Raw genomic sequence first — 25,704 nt, forward strand, 5'->3', positions numbered from 1 at the left:
CTGTTCTGCTGGGCGGGGCGGTCAGGGAGAGCGGGCCAGGTGACTTGGCCTCTGGGAAGCCGGGACTCCTGGGAAAGCGAGTCCCGGACCCAGCGCTCGCAGCCCTGTCTCTCACTCTCTCACCCAGCAGGGGCCAACAAACGGATGTGCAGCCTCGACGCAGCGGGACCCGCGCAGCGGGTTCCGCAAGCTGCTGGTCAGTCCTTCCCTCAACGATGTCAAACTCCTTCCTTCCTCCACAGGGCAAAAGTCAGTGTGGCGCTCCCGGGATCCTAAACAGGCAGAATCCTTTTCAGCTGTTCTGCTGGGCGGGGCGGTCAGGGAGAGCGGGCCAGGTGACTTGGCCTCTGGGAAGCCGGGACTCCTGGGAAAGCGAGTCCCGGACCCAGCGCTCGCAGCCCTGTCTCTCACTCTCTCACCCAGCAGGGGCCAACAAACGGATGTGCAGCCTCGACGCAGCGGGACCCGCGCAGCGGGTTCCGCAAGCTGCTGGTCAGTCCTTCCCTCGACGATGTCAAACTCCTTCCTTCCTCCACAGGGCAAAAGTCAGTGTGGCGTTCCCGGGATCCTAAACAGGCAGAATCCTTTTCAGCTGTTCTGCTGGGCGGGGCGGTCAGGGAGAGCGGGCCAGGTGACTTGGCCTCTGGGAAGCCGGGACTCCTGGGAAAGCGAGTCCCGGACCCAGCGCTCGCAGCCCTGTCTCTCACTCTCTCACCCAGCAGGGGCCAACAAACGGATGTGCAGCCTCGACGCAGCGGGACCCGCGCAGCGGGTTCCGCAAGCTGCTGGTCAGTCCTTCCCTCGACGATGTCAAACTCCTTCCTTCCTCCACAGGGCAAAAGTCAGTGTGGCGTTCCCTGAACGTAGAGAGAGAAAAGAGTGTGGTGATCCTCCCCTCAACAAAATAGGGAGGAAACAATGCCACTCTCTGTGAGCACACCCTCCAGCCCCCTACTCAATGAGGACTTCAGCAACCACTACGGAGGCCCGAGGGCCATCTGCGTGAAGTTTAATTGGCAGCATGTTGGATGTTGCTGTATGTATTATTCGGCTGTGGCAAACAGCTGATGGGGCCTGAACGTCCTATTGGAGGCCTGCACAGGGGCAAGAGGGTCTTTGCTCCCTTCCTACCCAGATGGAGCCTCTCCTTGGCCTCATCACCCCCCTGCTAGGCATCGATGCTGGGTCTGTGGAGGCAAGCAGGCACAAAGGTCCAATTTCACCCCTTGGCCTCCCACTGGAGTCTGACTGTCATTCGCACCGCCCGCTGGGACATTAAGTCCATGATGGGTGGGGATGAAGTGGTGAAGATGGCTTAAGCAGCCTCCTGGGGCCCAGGTGAGGTGGGGGAGGTCAACTGACCTTCCCTTTGGAGGCCAGTATTGTTCTTACACTGCCCTCTACCATGCTGGACTCTGCATGTGCTCGGGACCCTGCAGTGCTCACGGTCTGCCACTGCAGGGTCTGCGGCCGTGGGGCCTCCTGCCGAGAGGAGGGGAAATGGGGGTGAATGAAGGTGAAGAGTGAGGGGAGAGGAGCAGAGAGTTTAAAGTAGGCAAAGGTAGAGAGGCAGAAAGTGTAAGCTCAGATGGAGATATGGAGGACATCCAGACGGTTATGGAAAGAGGTAGAGAGGCGTGAAGAGGGTAGATTAGACATAGAAAGCGTGATGAGAGAGAGAGTGATAGGATACAATTGGGGTAATGAGAATGGGACAGAATTAGCTATAAACTGGAGAGAGGTGAGTGTGGGAGGGATCTGGAGCTTAGAGATGTGAAAACAGAGTGTGTTTGAGAGGAACACAATCAGGAGGTACTTGAAAAGAAATGTGTGGAATGCTTGTTTGTGTGTGTGCACTCTTGTATATATAAGGATGGCACCAGATGCAAGCAAGTAGGAACATTAGAAATATTATGATATTAAGAAGCTGCAAATATTACAAAACAAGAAAACATGAACATTCGGTAGTTCACCTTCATTTTGTACAACGAGTTGACGCATTTTGTTTGGATTGATACATTTCTCACATGATTTGCTCTGTCCTGCAACAGGTGTAAGTGCCAGTCTCTCTCGTCCTAGAGCACATTGATTATTAGCCTGAAAGTGCTAAATGTAGTGTTGATGGTTTGGCTCATTCGGGGTTTTAGTTGTTAATCTGCACAATGGAAAGTTTGAGACCACTATCTAGGGCAATGCAAGGACATCATGAATACTCAATAGAAGTGTTTTTGTATCATGTCTCACTCCGCCTCTAACCCACCCACTAGCCACGCCCCAGCTCAATTTAATGAGTACCTGCACTTATTTTTTCCCATTTAAAGCACTGAGCATAGGTCCTGCTGCCTTCTTCCTGTTGTGAGGTAACATCACATCATAAGTAATGATTGGGACGAAGACAAGGGACTTAGAAGTAATACAAATATATATTTTATAATAAATAAATAAACATCGACCATTGTCACTGAATGCTGCTTTTTTTTTGTTTTGTTTTGTTCTCATGGCATCTAATGAGGAACTGAGGGATATTGCTAGGGGACACAGGCAACTTGTTTTGATTTTGGCAGGTTTGGCTGTATTGGAAAATACTGATTTTAGTTGACTGAAAAAACATAAAAGCACAAGAACATTTCTGGGGAGAAGGAACGACGAGTTGTTGAGCCCCCAGTGCAAAATTTCCTTCCCTGAAGAGATCAGCAGACAGGAGTGGGAAATGCCCAACTTCACTGTACAGTCACTCATCTTTATTGTGACATAACGTCAGTAAGTGAATGACATCATCTCGAACACCGCTGAAAGGAGGTGGCTGTTGCACAAGGAGACGCCAAGTCAAAGAGCCTTCACACCCACGGCGACCGGAAGCATTGCGTCACAGAGCTAAGATTAATGTCCAAACTACGTTTGGGGCTGGAAGGTTCGTATCGTAAATTAAATACTAATTCTACCACTGCTACAGGGTTCATCCGATAGGAGGGGGCTAGCGCACCACAGAGAGACGGATCTTGATGTGGAAACTGTGACAGCAGAATCTGTGACGTCTCTGTAGGAGGGGAGCCCCTCTATTCTTATAATAACTGAAGGACCCAACCACTGACAAGTTCGTCGAGGACTCCCCGCCTTCTTTGCCTTTAACAGTAGACGAAGGGGAGCGCGCCTACGATGAGACAGCCACGCCCTTGCTCTGTGCACGTCATTTCACACGTCTGCAAAACACAAGTAACGGGAAATTGCGCCCTGAAGTCCTGCCCCTCTGTTTAATATATATGAGCAGAGGCTGGAACGTGTTCGAAGGGGCGTGGTTTTGTCACTGCCCGTGGATGCCCTTTCTCAGGAGTGACAGAGTTCAAGTGCATCGTCTACGCCAGCCTGCCCGGCTCCGCGTACTGTGCCCTGGTGGACTTTTAAGCGTTTTACAGCACGTGGGTGGAGCTGAGCGGTTGTTTCCGAGCCTTTCGCCTCTGCCAGTGCCCCAGTCCAGCGCAAACAGCCCAGGGAGCAGCACGTCACAGCGCCACACGTGCTGAGCATACACCGCCAGCATGGGCAGGAAATCATTCAGAGTGGTGAGTGACTCCGAGCTCCGTCCGGCGCTCGCGCACCCAGAGCGCGCGCAGGGTTCAGTCGAGGACGTGCATTGGAGGGGGGAATATTATAAGATATTATGAGGAAATCTTAGAAACGTAACAGTTAGTTATCGCATCAAAATAGTGAACGTTGGCTTGTGTTATACACAATCTCGAATATTTTCGCTTTCAATTGTTTGGGGGGAAGAGACACTTGCTGTCGCGTCGTCGGCTCTGAGTGGACCTTTTCTGCATTACAGATTTACGTTGCCCGACTATTTGTAACTTATTTCTGTAACACTCGGCAAGCTTTTACGACAATGTATCGCTACTTAAAGCATAGAATACGCACTTAAAATCGTATCAAATATGATTATTTGAAGTAAAATGTGGCCACAAATCCACTGAACTGTTTATACAAATGAACTGGCTAAAATAATTATTGACTATATTCCCTGCAGGAGCAGCTGGACCCAGACGACAAAATAAAGAACACCGAAGCAAATGGTATTCAGGATGAGCACGTCTTCAAAGAGGCTTCTGATAAGAAAAGGTGAAGATACATTTCCCTGCTTGTTTTACATTGAGTGCCCGATGTATTTATTTTAAAACGTTTAAGTGGTGACATTTTCTTAATTTCAGTTGAGCAATTATAACTGATAAGGGCTTGCTGTTACCATTTATAGTGGCCTGCAGGACATGAGTTTGACTTTTGGCATGGGTACATTTATTACTATTAAATGGGGTAATAGTATTGCCTGTTATTTATAGCTCCTAAACCGGCCGTACTGTGCTATGAAACAGCTTCAGTGCTAGACAGTAAAATTGTGGCATAAATCGAATACACGAACGCAAGTTCTATTCGATTTCCATTTATCATTTCCTCTGCAAATAAACTAATTTACGTCCACTTGTTTTATTCGACTATGCATTCTTCTAAAAAGTGCTGCTGTCTCCCATGTGACTGCTGCAAATTGGTACTTAATTCACTCACAATTTCCCATCTTAATTATTGTGATTCTCTGTACTTTGGACTCCCTGCCACTCAGATCTCTAAAGTCCAGAAAATAAAAAATACAGCAGCCAGGCTGTTTTTTAAAAAAATCTTAATCATCTCTCACACAATTCCTCACTCAGATCACTTCACTGGCTGCCCGCCGTTCAGTCGAGGTGCCATACCAAGGCTCTTCTGTCACTACCATTAATTAGTGCGTAAACAGCCTAACCTTGTCTGCGAAAAAGTATTCACTTTCCACAGACCACCTTGCTTCCATCGCTCTTATTCCTATCCTTACTTAAATTCAAACAGTCTTAGACTGCTGGAAGTGCTTTTTGCGACCGTCACTGCCAAGGAAAGATTGGCACTCTCACCGCCCTTCCTTTTTAGCACCTTCAGAATCATAATTTCACCTTTCATCACGCACAGTTATTTTTTTACAACATATAGTGACAGTAAATGGAGCAAGTTGAACAGATATGTCCAACAAAGCCAGCCAGTGGCCTCCACAGTTAATTTGTGACTTGCATCAAGAGTCTTGTGGAGGCTTAGACTATGTGAGCAAGACCTGAAACTATGTTTTCAGTTTACGTCCATAAAGAAACACAAATATACTGTATAATGCCAAACCACAAAGAAGATATGGTGCTCCCCGTTTCATAAAATGTGCCATGTAATTGAAGCCTTTGGGTAAGGCCTCATAAGGCAACCAGGTCAGCCACTTGGCGTCTTCTGTTGTGCCCTCACCAGACGCACAGATCTTTTGACTTCAACAATACATTTCGCAAGGTTGGTTTATTCGTAGCAACTGGAAGCCTTAAGGTGTTTCTTCCTATTTTTTACATCATCATTGTACTGTGGCAAACTAGGGCTTTATTCAACACTGCAGCTATGTAGAGACACGTGCTTGCAACAGTTTAAAACATATTTAAACAAGTTTAAAGCAGCGGTACTGCTGCAAATTGTTTTCCATCCCGTACAGTTTATCCATTGCTTTGCAGTTTCAATGTCTCATTACAGTAACCTAATCAAAACAGCCTTTTATAACATTCCAGTGTATTTTAGTTAATGGAGGCTTCGGTTCATCATGTTTACTGGCTGGAGTTAGAACGAATAAACAACATAGTTCACAGCAGCACGACCTCTAAGGGTTCTTTTAAACAAAACGATGAATGCGTAATCTATAGCTGTCAAAGTGAGCTAAATTAGGAAAATTAGGCAGTGCCGCCGTCTCCCAGAACTCCGTTTCCCTTCACTACCGAGACAACCCTGATCTTCACTCTTCACAAAAATTCCACAATTTCGATTACAGTTTATTTGAAACTCTTGTCTTCGATTCCGTTTCTGAATATGCTAAACGTTTGTAACATTTTTTGTTGGTGAGCGTGGTGAAAACATTATTAATTCGGGATACATTCATATTTGTAATGCTTTAATTATTTTCTGTAGTTTAACCAGTTGACGGCTTACATCAATTTCGAGAATTTTAATGGTCGAAATTAATGTTAGCCCCCAACTGCTTAAACCAGTGTGGAATGAGAAAGCTTCCTGATGCTCTTCAAAATCAGCATCAGGGGGCTTGTTAATCAGCCAGCGTGACTTGTTTGATGTAAGAAAGACTGACAGCCAAATGCTGAGTTTCGTGCATCGTGTTTCACTGGAAACATGTCTAGTAGGCTGATGCATACAAATAAATGTGCTGGGACTAATGCAATTTCTGAGAATTGAGGGGAGTAGTATTCACTATACTTAAAATATTTCTCATTAGCACCTACAACAAGTTGCAGAAAATAACTTCTTAAAAATAAAATAACTTTGGGAACCCTGACTGGATACACCGCTGACCTGAGTGCGGACATCGCCCTGCATGCGGACATCGCCCTGCTCGACTTTGCTTCGTTGCTCCGTTGGTTGTCCTGCTGCTGCTTCTAGCCGCACCCGCTGCGCAGGTGCCGCGTCGCAGCTTGAAGACTTTGCCTGTGGCCAGGGGAGTGTGTGGAAGGAGACAAGCTGCTGCAGGGTGGAGCGCTCCAGGGACTCACTTGACCAGGAGTCCCTGCGTGGCCTGTTCCACCTGGCCTGCGCCCCCTGCTAGCCCCGCCCCCTGGGAGGAAACCCTTACAAAATCAGTGGAATCACCTGCGGCGAGTGGGAACCCTGACTGCATACACCGCTGACCTGAGTGCGGACATCGCCCTGCATGCGGACATCGCCCTGCTCGACTTTGCTTCGTTGCTCCGTTGGTTGTCCTGCCGCTGCTTCTAGCCGCACCCGCTGCGCGGGTGCCGCGTCGCAGCTTGAAGACTTTGCCTGTGGCCAGGGGAGTGTGTGGAAGGAGACAAGCTGCTGCAGGGTGGAGCGCTCCAGGGACTCACTTGACCAGGAGTCCCTGCGTGGCCTGTTCCACCTGGCCTGCGCCCCCTGCGTGCCCCGCCCCCTGAACGTACAGAACCTTATATAAGCAGACTCTCTTTTACCGCAGCGCGGGGAAGCGCCCGGGGCGAAGCCCGGGCAAAGGGCGGGCCGTCTGAGGCCGTCCGAGGTCGGCCAAGGTTGGGTTGGGCCAGGAACTCTGCCCAAACATCTATAGGCCAACAGACGGTCATTGATCTGCAAATTCATCGTCTGCCAGGTAAAACGCTGTTTTTATATTCAAGCTTTACGTCTTGTTATTACCAAGCCTTCTGCATACATGCCTGGTATGCCTGGTAAAAAGCTAACACCAGCAACCAACACCATGGAGAACTACTTAGTTCAGGTAGTGGCGAAAATAAACAGCGATAGAAGGTCCTCATTGGGTTTGGACTCATCCACACAATCCCCATTTGTAGACATAGAAACAGAGGACCCTTTTGACCTGATAAACACTAGCCTCTCTGGAGTGGCACAAGCTCCCTCACAAGACACTGTCACTATTCAACCCAGTGGCATAGTGGCCAGCACTGAAGACAACAACGACATTGATGTAGTGCCTCTGAGTCCTATGATCTGTGAGCTTATTACCCCTCCCATTGTTCCAATTCCAGCACCAAGGGTTACAGGGGCTAAAAGAAAAGCTATACAAAAACGACCGGGGTTAAGGTCAGCTAAAAATAAAATTGCAACACCACCAAGGAAATTCTCGGGCGAGGAGGAGGATGATCCCCTGGGGGAAACATATGTAACCTTCTCTAATATTCAATTTCAGAAATTTTGCAGTCTGATGGACATAAAAATCAAAGGAATAGTCAAACCTCTGATAAGCAAAATTGATAAGCTATCCGCTGAAGTGACTAAATTGGAAGGTCTCCTTGGTAAAACGTTGGGTGAAGTGGGGAAACTCCCTGAAGTCATCACGTCCAATGTACAACCCTTGGTTAATGACATTCTAGCAATTAAATTGCCACCCACTGTTGCCCCAAACCCCCCAGTGGCTCCTCTGATAAACCTACCGGATACTAGTTCTGGTGTTGCACCTTCCGCCCATTTTATTGGTGAACCTAATACCTCGAAAGGGTCATTTGAGCTGGTGGTGGAAGCCTCGCCATTAGTTCTTGTATTAGCAAACGTGCCCCCTCTGGCTCCTGGTGAAGTTGAAACAACAGCATCGCTCCTAAACAAATCTTTATCTTGGCTAACCAACAACATGGCCATATCTCCGTGGGGGAAACAGCAACTGGCCGAGGAACTGGTAAATGCAAGAAGAGTGGAGTGGATTGGGAACAGGGAAAAAAAGTTCAAGGGTGATTGCGTTGTGCTTAATCTCTCTCACCCTGATGTATTACCAAACATACTGCCTAACATTTTTCCACCACAGAGACGATCTACCTCTATTGTACCTTTGACCCTTGACTTCTTTTACCCGCGAAAAGGCAGAGGCCCCAATCCAAGCACCTTAAGAACAAAATGGAACGTTGTAACCAAAAGGGGTAGTAAGAATTTTGGTTCAGTTGAGTGGGGTCTAGGTTTAGAAAACAGATTTTCTGCTCTTTCCAATCTAGATGCTTGTGATTGACAAATAACTAATTGTACGCCTCAGCTGCAAATACCCTCAGCCATGTGTGCAACAGGGGGGTACAATCGAGTTATGGGCTCTCCAAATGAGTTATGTAATCCAGATGTTTCAGTTGGATTAACATATTTAATAGTAGAAGACAATGTCAATGTGGATGTAAATATGAATAGGCCTGATCACAGTTCTGAAATATGTGTGGAGCATGCCTTTGGGAATCTTCTATCTTGGAATGTAGCAGGGCTATGTTCCAAAATGGACTGTGGAGAGTGGTTTGAATTCGTTAGCAAGTATGACGTCTGCATTTTCCAAGAAACATGGGCCTGTGATCCTGTTTATGCTTTGGGGTATCTGAACTATTATGTACCGGCTATCAAAGGTCCCAAAGGGAGACCAATGGGAGGTCTCACTATATGGGTCCGTCAGTCCCTGAAGATCATAGTAAAAAATCTAGAGCTAAATCACAAAGACATCCAGCTCATTAGACTTGAGAGGGATTCCTCTACTCCCATTGACATCTATAATTTATATGTTAGAGGGGGAAATGCTGGTAAATCAGCGGTATTATCGTCTCTGTACAGTTACCTAGATACTTACTCTTCTGGGAATAACATCATATTGGCAGGAGACCTAAACCGTACTTTTGAACCCCTTGATACTGGTGAGGCTTTTTTAGGTGCGGAGGAAGACAATATGTGGGAAATCCCTGCACTTGACTTAACCCCAATAACTCGCTGGACCGAGGATATCCTAAGCCTGAATGCTATGTGCCTTGAATATGGGTTAAGGGCTCTGAATGGTCGTACTAAGTCAGACAGAGCATCAGCCATGGCCTTTGATAATGGAAGATCTAAGAGTCGTATTGATTATGTTATATGCTGTATGGCTCTATGGTCATCCATTATTGATATGGAGGTTAAGGAAAGGCACAAGAGTGACCACAATCCTCTTTGCGTTCTCCATAAATGGTGGCTGTCTGATGTAACTGCCCCTAGTGCTTCTATTGACCCCTTACCCCCGTTGATTGTACCTACAAATGATTTACGCAGGCTGAGGTGGACTAGTGTCAAAACAGATCAGCTGGTTCTGGAAAAAATAAGCATGGCAACTGATAAGGCTATTATGGCCCTTGAGGGTGAAACTGGGCTTCTTTCTAGTAAAAATAATGTCACCATGGTCCATGAAGCTCTCTTTGATGAAATTAAAGGCCATTTTCTGAAACCGGCAAATAAAAAGATGCATGCCCACAGACCAGCACGATGGTACAATCACGAATGCAGGCTGGCAAGAACCTCCTTGGGTGATGCTATTAAAAAAAGAATTTAGAGGCAATTAGATCTGCTAGGAAGCATTACAAACAGTGTATAGTAACAGCGAAAAAAGATTGGGATGAGGCACACTGGAACAATCTAAAAAATGCAAGTGATCGTAAGGACTCCAGGTTATTTTGGCATATAGTCAAATGGGGACACAATAGGATAGAAGAAGCAACCACTAATAATGTCCCTCAGGATGCTTGGGTTAAGTTTTTTAGCGAGCAGTATGCTTCTAGAGATCAGGCAGTGGATAGAAGGTGCACGCACTGTTTCCCAATTGGGGATGACATCTTCACTAAGATTGAAATACTCACTGCCTTAAAAACTGTTCGAAGTGGGCGGGCTCCTGGTATTGACGGGGTGCCGGCAGATGTTTTCCTGAATGACACTGATAGATGGTGCAAATACATCCATCTGTTGATAAATTTGATTACCAGGGGGGCAGATATCCCAGTGACCTGGAGGGGTGCTGTAATCATCCCTATATACAAGAAAGGAGATCGGGCACAGCCCGGTAACTATCGCCCCATTAGTTTAATAGACACCATCCAGAAAATAGTGGGGCGAGTAGTTGTCAATAGGTTGCTCGATTGGGTTGATGAACACAACATTTTATCCCCCTTCCAGGCCGGATTTCGCAGGGCAACCAGCACTGTTGATCAAGTCTTCCGTTTCCAACTAATACAGTGGAAGACCGTGGTGCTAGGCGGAGGCAGCCTGTACGCAGCATTTGTTGATTTGCGGGCTGCCTTCGACCTGGTACCGAGGGCGAAACTGTGGGAGGTGCTTGAGACACTAGGGGTCCCTGGGGATCTGCTGATTTTAATTATGCGACTGCATGAGGGCAACTATGCCAAAATAAGATGGGGAGGATATGGGAACAACACTGCCGAATTTCCTGTTGAGCACGGGGTTCGGCAGGGATGTTCAATGGCCCCCACTTTGTTTACTCTGTTTATTAATGGTGTTGTTTCCCGCATGCAATCTCGGGCTGTGGATGCCCCTTCTCTCTCTGGGGAGAAAGTCCCCATTTTAATGTTCGCCGATGACACTTTAATTTTATCAAAAACCCCCAGTGGCTTACAAAAAGCATTGGCAATATTTGACGGGTTCTGCACTGACCACGGACTTGAGGTGAATGCGTCCAAGACAAAACTCATTGCTTTTAACCCACACAGAAATTTTAAATCGAACATTACCATAAGTGGCCGCATTCTCGAAGTTGTAAAATCCTTCACCTATTTGGGGATCTTGATCTCCAATGACAATAAGTGGCAGCAACATCTTAACATTGCTACATTAAGGCACAAGCAGCTATCTGGCACTATAATTAAGGAACATAGGAAGTCAATGACAAAACCTATTAAACCGCCCCTGATAATATACGAGGCAAAAGCAATTGGGTCTGCTTTGTATGGTGCGGAGATATGGGGGTATGAAAACCTCCACGAACTCCAACTGTCTGAAAATAAATTTCTGAGGTCACTGACGGGTACCCCACAGAGCAGCCCATTATTGCCCCTGCGATACGAGTTAGGTAGAAGAGAGCTTACGGAAAAGGCCAAACTGCGCCCGATATTATTCTGGCGTAGACTTTGGACTACACCAGAGCTCTCTCATTACGCGGAAGGGTTTTCTGATGTCATCAAAGCTGACCGTTACAATAAAATCAGATGGTTTAAAACACTAAAGACTGCACTGTTTAATTTAGGACTTCATGCTTTATGGACAGATCCTGCTGGGGCTTCATTTCCCTCTAAGACTGTTTTAAAAGACATTTTTTGGGAACATGTAGCTAGTAGTAGCTTACTTAACACCAACAGTGGGACTATGACCACTGGCTACCTAGAAGGTAAAATGTTCCCCAGTTATGAAAAGTATTGGGACTACATAATGAACCCCCTGGACAGGAAATTGTTATTTCAAATGAGGGTAGGTTCACTCCCCCTCTGTAACTTAACAGCCAAATGGAAATCAGGGGGGGCAGTACTATGTCCAGCCTGTGGGGTAGGAAAAGAAACCCTAGGTCATTTCCTGTTTTGTTGCCCAGTTTATTCTGCCCCAAGGCAAGCCTGGTTGGCTCCTATGTGTAGGAATCTAGGTACAAAAAGTGGTATGGTGGCACTGCGTATAGTAAAATCTACTACTGAAGAATGGATCAATATTGCAATTGCAAAGTACCTGGGATGGGCGTGGGTTTTAAGGAAGAGACTGCTGGCAAGTTAAATACTGCCATCAAGTCGACCAGAGACTGCTAGACATTCGTCTATTCTCTGTAACTGCTTAGTAAATAGCCAGAGACTGCTAAACTAATGTTTATTCTCTGTAAATTTTTTAGCGGACTAGAGACTGCTAGACATTTGTCTATTCTCTGTTTATGTAATGTGTCATCGGCTTGAACACTGATTTTTAATGTAATGAATTCTTTTTTAATGTATGATTTTCTGGGGATATTTACATTGTTATTATGAACATCATCCCTCTGGTCTCATTTTGTCGACGGTAATGATCTTTGCACCTGTACATATGATGTGTCATTGTTTTTTAAATTGTTATAACGTGCATGTGCTTGTTTGATTGACTATGTAAATTTAATTGATTTTTTAATTATCTGTTTGTTTGTCTTGCTTTTATGAGTAATACTCGAATAAAGCACTTTTGAAATGAAAAAATGATTATTCCACATTTCTTTCTATTGGTTGGTGAATGATGAAGCAAAATGCGGTGGTAACAAAATTAATGCTTATGGTTATTATTTTAAGCATTTGCATTGAGATTTAACTGAGATCATTGGCAGGGAAATCATGTGGAAATAGTGAAGTTTGAAGGTTTTAGGATGTGACCTGGAAAGTCTGTTGGAAACTTACAGCAAACTTAGTTTTCATAATATTGCTCCACAATAAATATCTGCTGACTTCAACCTTCTGTTGTGTTGTCTTGTAAAGCGCAGCTAGTCACCCATTAGGGTATCCAGGCACTGAAGGTCTTGCTGCTTCACATGGAATAATTGAACAGCCAGGTCTTGAGTGTCTTCCGGAATTCTAGGAGAGAGGTGGCGGCCCCGAGGTGCGGGGGAGTTAGTGCCAGGATTCAGCTGTGAGGTAGAAGAAGAAACATCCTTCACTGTTGCTTTGGAGGATGCAGGGGATGTGTGCGAGGGAGGCGGAGTGCAGGTACTTGGAGGGTTTATGGAAGTTCAGGCGGTGGTTGATGTATGCTGGTCCTTGATTATGCAGGGCATTGAAGGTTTGGATCAGTAACTTGAATTGGCATCTCTTCTGTATTGAGAGCCAGTGGAGTTTCTTGAGGTGAGGGGTAATATGGGTCTGTTTGGGAAGGTCAAAGATGAGTCTGGCCTCGGCATTCTGTATCGTTTGCAGTCTCTTCAGGAGGTGAGCGGTAATTCCTGTGTAGAGTGCGTTTCTGTAGTCCAGGTGGCTGGTGACTAGGGCTTGAGTGACAGCGCATCTGGTGTTGTTGGGGGTGCCATTTGAACATTTTCCGGAGCATGCAAAGAGCGTGGAAGCAGGCAGAAAAGGCTTCATTGATCTGGGTTTTCATGGTGAGTTTGCTGTCCAGAATAACGCAGAGGTTACGAGGATTGTCTGTTGGTGTGGGTGAGGGACCTAGTACTGGGATCCTCCAGGTGCCGTTCCACAGGGAATTGTTGTTGCCAAAGATTCTCACTTCCGTTTTGTCTGCGTTGAGTTTCAGGCAGTTCTTTTCCAGCAATTCAGCAGTGCTCGTTCAGTCCATGGGCTCTGATGAGGTTTTCTGAGGGGGTCATGTAGGTGTTAGAGAGGGGCTGAGGGACAAACCCATAATAATGCTGCAGATGATGTTCTTGTATTCCAAGGTGAACGGTGGCAGACGGACACTCTGGGTTCTTTGGGTGAGGAAAGTGGCTATCCATTTGAGGGTGTCTCCTTGGATTCCGATGAGATGTAGTCTTTATTAAGTTCAGAATAAAATTTATTGAAAATAAAAAGGTGTCAATACAGTAATACAATAATATTGAAGAGGAGCAAAATGAGTTGGTGAATCTTTGCAGACATAATCAAATAAAATAAAAAAATAAAAATACAATAAATATGTACATCAGTTGAAAATCAAGTTAAAGCAAATATTGAGAAGGAAAATTGAAAAAGAATAGTAAATCTGTCATACATGAAAATGGTTAGGAACGATTAGGTCAATCAGGGAGGTTTGGAAACTTCTTGCTTTGTTGGTAACAAATGAAACGATTTTTTAGCAGAGGCATCAAGGTACATTGTTATAGGGAGCCACAAAACAGTGCGTTTCATCGCCAATTGAGGAGGAAAAACAAAGGCAGTGTCTAATCTATGGTTGTGACAAACATTATACCACAATGAGATGTAGTCTTTTTGATCAGGGTTTAGTAGGATACGGTGTTGAACGCTGTTGAGTGGTCAAGGAGGATCAGTGGCCGCCGTTTCTTCCCAGTTGAGAAGGGTTCTGATGTAAGTGGCAGCAATAAGGGCGGTTTCGGTGCTGTTTTTCAACACACATTTGGAGAGGCAAAGTTATATTCACATTTCCTGGCTAAAATGCCACATAATTTGGGAATAGAGATGACAGGAGTGATGGACGTTCATTGAAGATAAATATTTTATTCATTTCAGTGTATCCACAGCCAACGCATTTCGCCCAACACGGGCTTCTTCAGGGCTGTAAAATGTACATAATATAAACATATATCACAACTTTATATATACAATACATATTTTAAAAACTTTTTACAAACATAAACATAAAAGAAACATATTATTAAACATTAATGCAAACATTACAAAACTACATATATGTAATTCTGTTTTCTCTAAAAAAGCGACGAGAGATTGAAGAGAAAAGGAAGAAAAGAAGATTTTTATATTCTACATATTTGTTCCACATAAGTAAATTCAAAGTTCTATATATAATTTGGAAGAATGAGGTATTAAGAGACCACTCTATTTTAAAAAAAAGTAAGAGATCACTCTATTCACTAACAATTGGAGACTTAAACCGGAGAGAAAATTCTTATGCACCAAAGGAGGAATAGTACTGGTGATAGAAACACTTGTCACACTTTGATTCTAGGGAACTACTAGTTCAATTGGGCCATAATGCCTTCTACAGACAGAACAAAAACAGGTAAAGGCAAAGAATACATCTCTTTTTAAAAATATCTTTTTTATATCTACCTTTGTGTTCACAATGCAAACATATCCTTAGCAATTAGGTTCTACAGGACAAATCCTGTATAGTGTACCACCTGACAAACTTTTTAGGACAGCGAGGCCTTTAGCGAAATGGAGTAACATTTTCTACAAGCAAAATAATGAGAAGAAGCATTATTATAACTCACATTCATTTGGGTGACTACTTTTTTCTCACAGGTCATAGTGTCCTATCTTACCTAATAAGATGTAGTTGCATAGATGAAACTTCTTTCATCAATTCTTATGAAGCAGAGGTCATTGTTAGATGTTCTGATTGGAGCACTAGTGGTGCCCTAAAAGAATATATACAGATTATATGGCATTTTCCAAAAACGCCATATGTTCAATACTAACAACTCAACCTGATAATTGCTCTGTTTGTCTCCCCACATATATTTTTTCATTCCTAAGTTCTGCCTTAATGCAGCATTACTTATTATTTTTCATATTATATCTTGTAATCATGGGCATTTAAACCAATGACAGCATTGCTAAAGGGCCATTAAGTTAAAACACCCCAGAACACTTTTCATTTCAACTAGTCCCTTATTGTCTATTACAAGTTAGTACAGACTTCCCCATATATGCCCAGAAAAGACTGCTAAATCTTTTCAAAACTCTCAGCACTTCCTCCTAGTAAGTAGGAGTGCTAGTCACCAAGACCTCTAAGAATTCTTACCTCGCTATCTCCTACGATCCGACGCGTACCTCGACCCGATTTCAAGTGAAATCTTTGGGTTTCGAGCTGCAAGTTAAATAGTGCGTGTTAATCGTTGTATTCAATACAGCTGTGAGGATTAAGTTAGTTGGGGACTAGAACGCTAACCTATTGAGAACTAAATACCTCCCTCGTGCCGTTGTTCCAGAGCATGTGTAACCCCACAGATAGATCTGTTGATTACCCAGTACACGATCAGAAAAAACAAAACAGTTTCAATATTCTCTTATATTGTCAAAATATACAAATTTTTAAAAGCATGATATTTTTTGTAAAAATCTTTCCAGTTCATCCGGAGTCTTGAACCCTGGTCCTGATTAGAAGTCCGATCACCCGACTAAAACATTGCGCCACATGCTATGTTGGTTCTAAATGGCACAAACCACACATACAAGTCTACAAACGTCAGGAATCTTGAAGACTAAAATGCTACCCTTGTGCAAGCTAATTGCTCAAAATAGTCGACCAGCCTGCATTCATTATGGCTTAATATTACATGAAAGATACCATATATATATTATCATTGTGTCTCCATTAAGAGTTTAGAGAGAAAAAATGAAAACAAATAACTTTCGTAAATTGAGCATATAGATGGCTTGAACCCTGTTACCATTCAGCTCCCCAAGCCACACCATTAGCACAGTGAGCTATATGATATAATCATTATAACTACTATCAAAAGACACTCCATTATAACTTTTTTGTTTCTAGTTTCTTTCAGATTTTAAAACGCACATTTTTAATGAAACCTTTGCTAGTCAATTCTATATCTTCAGATACAATCACTACATAGATGTTGTTTGTATACTAAGAATAATAATAAAATGAAGGTTACCTTACTAGCCTATCCCTCTAATACATGTAGCTAAATGTCCTCAGCTTTCGACAGAATTCATTCCACAACATTTTTTTACTTGCCTATTTTCAATTCATGCCTATAGCAGTATAGATCTTATCATGTCTTGATTCTGTGTCTACACCTAATGGGAAAATTGGTGCTACGTAGGAAGCTTGTCGCCAGTTGGTATTAAACCCCTATATACACATTGCGTGCCGGTTATTTAAGGTAGACCCATGTGAGAGGCAAATGTCAGTCTGCACTACCTCATTCCTCCAATTTATCCAGAGCATTTCAATGGTACCCACACTGGAGCTTTTTACTCCAATAATGTTCTCCCAGATCCGTCTCAAGTCACAAAAAATAGGTACAACAGGGGCAATGTTTGAAACATACATATGATGTGCTCCTTATATCTAGATGTTCAGTAATCACCACTACAAGAAATAATGCATTGCAGAATCAAAGTTAAGACCAAGGGTTGTGGCTCGTAACCTACAAATCCACCTGGCCTCCAATTGCCGGAGGTGTAGTTCCCTATCACCTTCTCTTCAGGGAACTGGTATATAATCAATAGCATGGAATTTGAAGTTAGATGTGTCCCCTATTCCCTCACATTCGTGTGAGGCCAGAGCATAGGACATATCCCGATTCACACATGCTCGTTTGTGTTCCTGCATGCACACTTTTAAAGTTCTCACAGTGCTCCCTACATAGATTTTTTTGCAATGGAAGATAATCACATATACTACATATTGCGTCAGACAGTTAAAAAAATATCTAATGTCATAGATTTTTTTTGTGTTGTATTTAAAAGAAGCCATCCAGCTTACTTGATTACACATATTGCAACACCCACAGGGAAAGAAACCAGTTTTAGGATTGAGCCACATCCCTTGTTTTTTACGGACTGGTTGCGTGTAACTTGGACATATATTTTCCCTTATCGTTCTGCATCTCCTATATACCACACTAGGTTTGTCTTTAGTTAAATTACCAACCCCTGGAACACCCTGTAAGAGGTGCCAATGTTTCCACAGCAATTTGTAAACATCCCGATTTAAACTGGAATTTGTTGTAATGAAAGATAACCTTTCATTGGAAATTTTTGTTTTAGGAGTTAAGGTTGTTGTCCGATTTACCTTACTTGCTTTATCCATTGCTTTCTTTAGGACCTGGTTGTTATATCCTCTTTGTTGTAAACACTGTACCAAATCTGAGCTGTGTTGTATAGGAGAAGTGTGGCTCAGGGGTTAGAGGCGGCAGACCCGGAAGCTGAGATCGGCCCTGGATCAGGGTTCAATTCCCCGCCCCGACGGGGGTTGGGCTCAATAATTCCACGGACTCGATAATTCTCACTCCGGTGCCTACTCGACTCACGGGTTCACACTCTGCGACTCTGGGCAATAGCTTGCTTAATCTCCACAACGGCCCCTCGCGGCGGGATGCCTGGCTTTCACCTTGTAGATACCCTGCCGGGGTATCTCACAGGGGAATACCAGGACGGGTTCCCTAAGCAAGCGCATAGATGCCTGCGATGTGGGCGATTTGCGCTATATAAATACATGTACATATTCCGACCTATCGCTACAGTTTCTCTTTATTCTAACAAGTTCTCCGAATGGAATAGCGTTGGTGTTGGTCGGATGCGAACTCTGGAAATGCAGTAAACTATTTACTGCCGTCTCTTTCCTATGTAAGGTACTATGCAGAATGTTGTCAGCAACATATAATGTTACATCTAGAAAATCAATCTTTGTTTTTGACATCATCATGGTGAACTTTACATTCATGGTGTTCCCATTTAGATAGCAAAAATAGGACTTAAAGCTCTCTTCTGAGCCAGACCAAATGATAATGATGTTGTCTATTTAACGTCCCCAAAAGTGTATATGTTCAGCGTGTTAGACATGACATCATTGGCTTGAGTCTCTCCTCCATTTTTTCTGTTTGCCTCTACTGTTTTACGATGTTTTGCTGGTATATGCTTTGGGCGCCGTGTCACTGCTGATCAGTGCCATAGCGCAAGTGCTCCCGATGTTAAATTGTTGTGTCTATTGTATCCATGTTTGGCTTATTTGGTTTACTGTCAGTCCCTAGTCTAGTGCACCAGGAGTGCCGGGGCTTGTAAATACAAATGCCGCTCGTGGGCTTGCAGCACGTGTTGTGCCACCCACAGGAGCGGCTTCGTAAAAGAATGTCTACGGGTCGGTCATTGCGAGACCCACGTGCAGTCTTGTACTGTCACGCAGGCTGCGCAAGTATACCTACTTGCCAGCCCCTCCAACCTTCCCTTAACTTCATGTTAGTCACCCCTATGGTAGGCCCGTGGGCAGGGTGCATTGTAAGTGTAAGGTAGGACACGCCTGACCAAGTTGGCATGTCCTGATAGTGAAGTACCGCCATCTTCGTGCTTCACTATTGCGAGGTAGCCTGCTCTCCATTACTTAGAATGGGCCGCCGGGATTATTAATGCTATGATCCTAGCTGGCTCGGAGAGTACGGTGCAATGTCGAGTTTGGTATCCCTGAACTCGGGGTTTAATTACGCATCCGTTGGTGTGGATGGTTTTTGGACTCTGGGTTCGAAAATAGTACTTTTAGAAAGTGTCTATTTTCTTGTCTAACCATATCTGGTCTCTGCTGGTCTTGCGTGTGTATGACAGGAGCTGGGTGGCTCCAAGAGGTCTGGATGAGTCAGTGTGGGATGAGTGGGACATTTACGTTGAGAGTAGGGGGAGAGTAGTTGTTGATAGCCTGCCTTGCCTGATACAATGCTGTTTCCACCTCCTGCCAAGCGACTGATGGCTCTGTGCCTGCCGTGGACGACCCTAGCCCCACCTCCTGCCAGGAGGGCAATAGCTCTGCTCCTGCCAGGATCAATGCTGGCTCCACCTCCTGCGGGGCGTCTGAGGACCCGGCCCGGCTCAATGAATAGGCCAGGTGCTACTGCCTAGCTCCACCCACCACAGACCCAGGATGTTGGGAAATTCCCGGCATAGACAAAGGGATCAAAGACGAAAAGGGGTATAAGAGAAGGACCCCTGAACTAGGAAATCAGATCACTTCTGACAAGGAACCCTGTAACCAAGGACAAGAGGCCTGCTGATCTAAAGGACTGCCTACCCCTTCTGCCAGTGTGCTGTTGTTGGGGGAATCCTGCAGTGCTTCTTTATTTTTGCCAAGGAACCAGGAGAGAGGAACTGTGTGTGTACTCTCACGCTTGCTAAGAAAATCTCCAAGGACTGGAAGAGTGCCAGTCTCCTGCTGAAGTCACAGGGCTAAAGGACTTCATCTGCTAAAAGTGCTATTTGCTGGAAGTGTGAATCCAGCACCTCTGAAAGGACCAGCAATCACGACGACCGGACGCTGTTCCCGACCGACGCCAGCAGCAACGCCAGTGAGTGGGAGTACGGCTCTAGCTCCAGAGGACCTCGTGTCTGCACCGCTGCTGATCGCATCACCTGTGTGCCCTTCGACGCCGTGAGCGCTGCTCACTCTGTGCAACCGCATCATCGACGACGCCTGCTGAGGCCTGATCGACACCGAAGACGCGACGCCGGATTGCTCGACGCCGCTGATCATCGTGTGCTTCATTTTCCTAAGGTACTGTGTTGTTGGGGGTCCGTGTGACTCCAGGCCCGACGTAGCACTCCTCGCGGTCGACGCCGAACCTGTGGATTATCTTTGCCTCGACGTCAGGTAGCTCCCGTGTGAGTTACCCTGTTGCTAAGAACTGTGTTTCCAAGAAGAAGATTTGCTTGATACTAAAAGACTTTTGTGCTAAAGAAGAAACTACCTTTGAACTATCCTTTTTCCTTCCCGAACGTATTTATTCCGATTGTGTACAGTTTGCCGTTATTTTGGTCTTGTGCTAAGCCTTATATAAAAATACCTATTTTTATAATACTACGGTGTCGTGTCCATTTGTAGCGTATTCACTGTGTTACTGTATGTGGTCATAATTGCTTAACGCACAGCCTCTGAGATAAGCCTGTTCTGCTCTGCCAAGCTACCAAGGGGGTGAGCAGGGGTTATCGAAGGGTGTGATCTCCTTGCCCTGACTAGAAAAGGAGTGTCCCTATTTGTCAGAAGTGCATACCTCTGCCAACTAGAGACAGCCGGTTCTAACACAGCCCAATTGGATGCCACACGGGCCCATACATGTCTGGCTTCAACCCACCCCATGAACAAGTTGGCATAGGATGGGGCTACCTTGGACACCATTGCAGTGCCCTGCAATTGTTTGTACCAAGAGGCGTCATAAAGAATTTTTTTTTATCCAAGATTAAATGCAGCATCTTAATGAGCATCTTATTATGATCATAGAACTGTGCTTGTCTTGAAGAAAGAAAGTGTTCCACTGCTCTAGCCCCCAGATCCTCCCTTATGCACGTATACAGGGATCCCACATACAATGTACAAAGCCAAAATGGTTCCTCCCATGCCAACCCATCCAATTTATTCAAAAGATTCATTGTATGTTTGATGTACGATGGAAGATTGTGTACGTATGGCTGCAAAAATGAATCCTCCCCAGTCGGCCAGGACGCCGGCCTCGGAGTACCGACGGATAGAGCTGTGCTTCATTTTCCCCTGAGCCGCTGCCAGGTGGGGTGAGGCTAGTCTACCTTACAGATCAAGTGATCGACACAGACTGTAAGGGCATTTGGACTATTCAGGTGACCGTGTGCACTTGTCTTATATTTCCTTTTGTCACCTTTTTCACTTTATGACTTATTCACGTTGTGCAGTAGCCTTAACATTGTAGTTCTGGTCCTGATGAAAGCAAGGACGCAGTAGTCCATGTTTGCTAAAACATGTCGACCAACTTTACCTCAGGCAGTCTACATAACCAGACTGCTTAAGGTCACATATACTTTTAACCTTGGTATCAAAAGCACACATAGAATAAATATCGTTCTGTGCTTTTCTAAACCAATTTTAACACACTCTTTTGTCTTGGTTTCTTCTTTTTTCACTCACTTTTCCTTGCACTGCACACCCCAGTCCCATGTCTTTTCCCACTCATTAACATCGAGTGGCAGACCACACTGTAACCAAAAATACCACCAAAGGGACCTCCTTACCACCGGGTCAACCTTTGATCGTGGCACTGACTTTCTCAGACGGGTGGTCCGGATAAAATCCCAAATGATGAAGGGCGGATCCGTATGGTGACTGATGGGTATTTTCCTCATCCTTTGAGAGCCTTCTGTGCCGAATCAATTTTGAGCTGTGGGTGATTAGGTGTGTGTGGTGAATTGGGCAACTAACGTACACCTTTGGGCGTTGCTTGGTTTGAGACCCTCTGGTACTTTTTGTTGTTTGCAAAAATGAATCCACAAACTGTGCCAGGGGTTCCGTCAGAGACCCAATACCGGCAATGATTGGTCATCTAGGGGGAAAGTTGGCTTGTTTATGTATTTTCGGTAATAGGTATATACATGGATATCTCGGATGTTCTACCTGTAAAAACCTGTATTCAGTGTCTGACAATAAGCCAACCTCTTTCCAATGACTCAAATTGTCATTGATTGTTATGTTATGTTATGTTATCCGGATTTATTGAGCGCACAGATGCCCCAGCGAAGGGGCGTCCTGGCGCTAGTGCAGAACAGAAAAACCGGACAGAAGGTGGAAGACACAACACAACAACAGCAAAACTAAGGAGCTAAGGGGAAGAGAAAGGTTTTGACAGCCTTCCTGAAAGCAAGGAGCCCATCAATGGCACGAATGTGGACAGGCAGGGAATTCCATAGTTTGGCGGCGAGGACTCGAAAGGAACGACCGCCAATCCTGGATCTCTTGAAACGAGGAACTATGGCAAGGTGGAGAGCAGAGGACCTCAGAGAACGAGCTGGAACGTAAGGAAAAATAAGTTGCTGCAGAATCTGAGGAGAAGAAAGCTTAAGAATTTTAAATGTCAAAATCAGAGATTTAAACTTTATTCTCTGTGCCACCGGAAGCCAATGGAGATTGAAGATGGTTTTCCTAGCTGAACAGAATTTGGGCAAACCAACCAGAGCCCTGGCGGCAGCGTTCTGGACGCGTTGGAGACGGGAGAGCTCAGCCTGATTGACTCCAAGAAAAAGAGAGCTAGCATAATCTAATTTAGACAAGATCATGGCTTGCACGATGAGTTGTCGGGTGGGAGCATCAAAATATTTAAAGGTGGACCGAAGCTGACGCAGAATCCCAAAGCATGATGCAGCGGTCTTTTTAGTATGGGTGGAAAAGCTCAGTTGGGAGTCAAACCACACCCCAAGGTTTTTGACTTCAGTAACGGGGGTAGGGGTAGGACCGAGCTCATGTGGCCACCAGCTATCGCCCCACAGATGAGTTTGTTTCCCCACAATGAGCACCTCGGTTTTCTTAGCGTTCAATTGCAGGAAATTATCATTCATCCAGTGGGCCACAGATATAAGTCCCTCACGGAACTTAGCTGCCTCGAGATCAGAAGCCCCACTAATCGCAACCGCCAGCTGTGTGTCGTCTGCGTAGGACACGATGGAAAGGTTCCCACGCATGGCGACAACAGCTAGCGGCTGAACATAAAGATTAAACAGGGTGGGGCTTAAAGCCGATCCCTGAGGAACTCCCTGGGCAATCGCATGTGGTTTGGATTCGAAGGGGGGAGTGATGACCCTGAAGGAGCGATCAGACAAAAAAGATCTGAACCATTCAAGAGCCAGCTTATCCACCCCTGCCTCAACCAGACATTGGAGTAAAATGTCATGGGAGACAGTGTCGAAAGCGGCACTTAGGTCAAGGAGCACAAGTGCCGCCGTGTGACCTGAGTCCTCCAACATGCGAAGATGTTCAGCCATATACAGGAGCGCAGTCTCGGTGCTATGACCGGGCCTGAAACCATACTGCGAGGGGTCTAAAACATTCGCAGAATGGAGATGTTTTGCTAGAATGGTATTAACATGAGCCTCAGTCAGTTTAGCAGCCCACGGGAGGAGAGAGATGGGACGATAGTTTTCAGCTTTTTTAGGGTCTAGAGCAGGTTTTTTCAAGATAGGAATTACCTGCGCCTGCTTCCAGGCACAGGATACAGAGCCCGAGGACAGTGACAGATTGATAAGCTTACAAAGCGGGGGAAGGCAGATAGAGGGAGATTCTCTGAATTGTGAGGGCCGCAGGGGATCTTTCGGGGAACCTGATTTCACCCTAATCACAAGTTTGTCAAACTCCTCCATAGAGAGCTCCGGAAGATGAGATAGCGAAATGGAGGTTTTAGGAGTGGCTGTGGTACACTGGCGAGAACCTGTAGGGCTGGGAAAGGCTTGATAAATACCTTCCACTTTATTAATAAAAAAGGCAGCCAAGTCCTCACAGTGGGAGGCAGAGCAAATCTCGGCGGTAGTGGCTCTACAGGCAATTGTCATTGAGGCCGTTCCATTTCGGTGTTGTGTTTGGTTCGGGATCTGGATTGGGAGGGGTCCAGAGGATGGTGTTCTCCAGGTGTTGCGTGAGTTGGTGGTTAATGACTTTTTCGAGGACTTTGGCAGGAAAAGGGAGCCGAGAGATGGGGCAGTCGTTTTTTAAGTTTGCTGCGTTGGTGGACGGTTTCTTGAGAATGGGTTTGACTTCTGCTTGTTTCCATTCTTTGGGGAAGGTGGCCGTTGTGATGGCGAGGTTGAAGAGGGTGGTGAGCTCACTGCTTAACGTCTTGCTCCCGCCATCGATGATGTGGTGCAGACAAGGACCTGTTAGGGCTCCTGAGTGGACGGAGTTCATGATGCCGGTGGTGGTCTGTGTGGTAAGCCAGTCCCAGGTGGTGAGTTGGTTGTCAGGGCTTGCTTTTGTGGAAGCGTGGTTGCCGACTTGGTCATAGGGGTGACCTTGCATTCAAAGTTCTTGTAGATAGTGGAGATCTTGTCATGGAAGAAGTCTGCCAGGCTGTCTCAAATTTCCTGGGAAGGGATGATGATGTTTTCAGGTGTCTGAGGGGACTGGGGAATTTACTAATGACTCTCTGATAATGATAAAGAGTTCTTTGCTGTGGTCGGAGCTGTCTTCGATGCAGTTCACCAGGGCATTCTTTTATTTTTCCTTCTGTAGTTGGTAGTAGTGATTGAGGGCTGTTTCAAAAGTGCCTCAATCTGTGGATTCCTTGCTGGTGCACCTTTTCTTTCTATTTGTTTTTCAGCTGTGGTTTGAGTTTCTATGGTCCTTGGTGTACCATCTGGCCTGTTCGGTAGATCTTTTGCGTTTGCTGAGCTTGATGGGGTGACTCTGTTGGGCAGTCAGTGTTCTAGGCAGTGAAGCTCTTAACAGTAGGGGACCTGGCCTTCTTCACTTTGGGAGGATCCTGTGCTGGCAGTCAATGTTAAATTCTTGTCTTAACCTCTAGTGGGAGTTTTTCCTTTAAACTCAATTGAACTGGGTTTTCATGGTGAGTTTGGTTTTCTGCCCTTAAGCCCCTTGGAAGAATATTACTCTTCCACCAGACAGCCTCATTCAAAGTGATGTCAGCTTGTGGTATCTCTGAATTTACTGCTGTAACGTGGTATATCCTGAACTCCTGCTAATTTCTATTATTAAACTACAAAGGTTACAAAACTAGATTTGCTTTAATTGGCTGCCTGTCAAGGAGAGGAGTGATTTTAAGGCATTTTGTCTGATGCATTGAAGACACTGCAAAACAGAAATGTTGTGTATACGAGAATGTTTCAGTAATGACAGCACTAGCAAGGATCTCTGATCTAATTCTTTTTAATTACTCAGAATCCCAAGGATCCAGCATAAAGGTTTCCAAGGTCCCTAAGCCTGAAACAATCACCGTCTGAATAACGGGCCAAATCCAAACTCTTCCAACACTAGCATAGGAAATGGCCAATGGACAGTATCAAAAGCCTTTTCGGCGTCCAGAGACAGGATGAAGTGTGGCTGTTCCATAGTGGCTGCCACCTCTAACCAATTGTGCAACCTCCAAAGATTGAGCTGTGTCGACCGCTAAGGCATTAAGCCAGACTGATCCCGATGTATGAGTCCCGATATTATCCCGGTAAGTCTATTAGCCAGTATCCTAGCCAATATTTTAATTTCCATGTT

The 25,704-nt window shown here is 45.2% G+C and overlaps 1 protein-coding gene across 2 annotated transcripts in view; it reads left to right on the forward strand.

Annotated features, from left to right (window-relative positions):
* The first annotated feature begins 2,981 nt into the window (after positions 1-2,981).
* LOC147688904 (ATP-dependent translocase ABCB1-like) overlaps positions 2,982-25,704 on the forward strand; it is a 509,764-nt gene continuing 487,041 nt past the window's right edge. The window contains exons 1-2 of one of the 2 annotated variants that reach the window (XM_086941799.1): positions 2,982-3,560; positions 4,022-4,113. In XM_086941799.1, the coding sequence (XP_086797925.1) occupies positions 3,537-3,560; positions 4,022-4,113 (116 nt within the window). In that variant the 5' untranslated portion in view covers positions 2,982-3,536. The remainder of the gene's footprint in view (positions 3,561-4,021; positions 4,114-25,704) is intronic. The other variant, XM_086941800.1, reaches the window with a different exon arrangement.

The sequence above is a fragment of the Lissotriton vulgaris genome, chromosome 10, assembly GCF_964263255.1.
Source record: "Lissotriton vulgaris chromosome 10, aLisVul1.2, whole genome shotgun sequence".
Lineage (NCBI taxonomy): Eukaryota > Metazoa > Chordata > Amphibia > Caudata > Salamandridae > Lissotriton > Lissotriton vulgaris.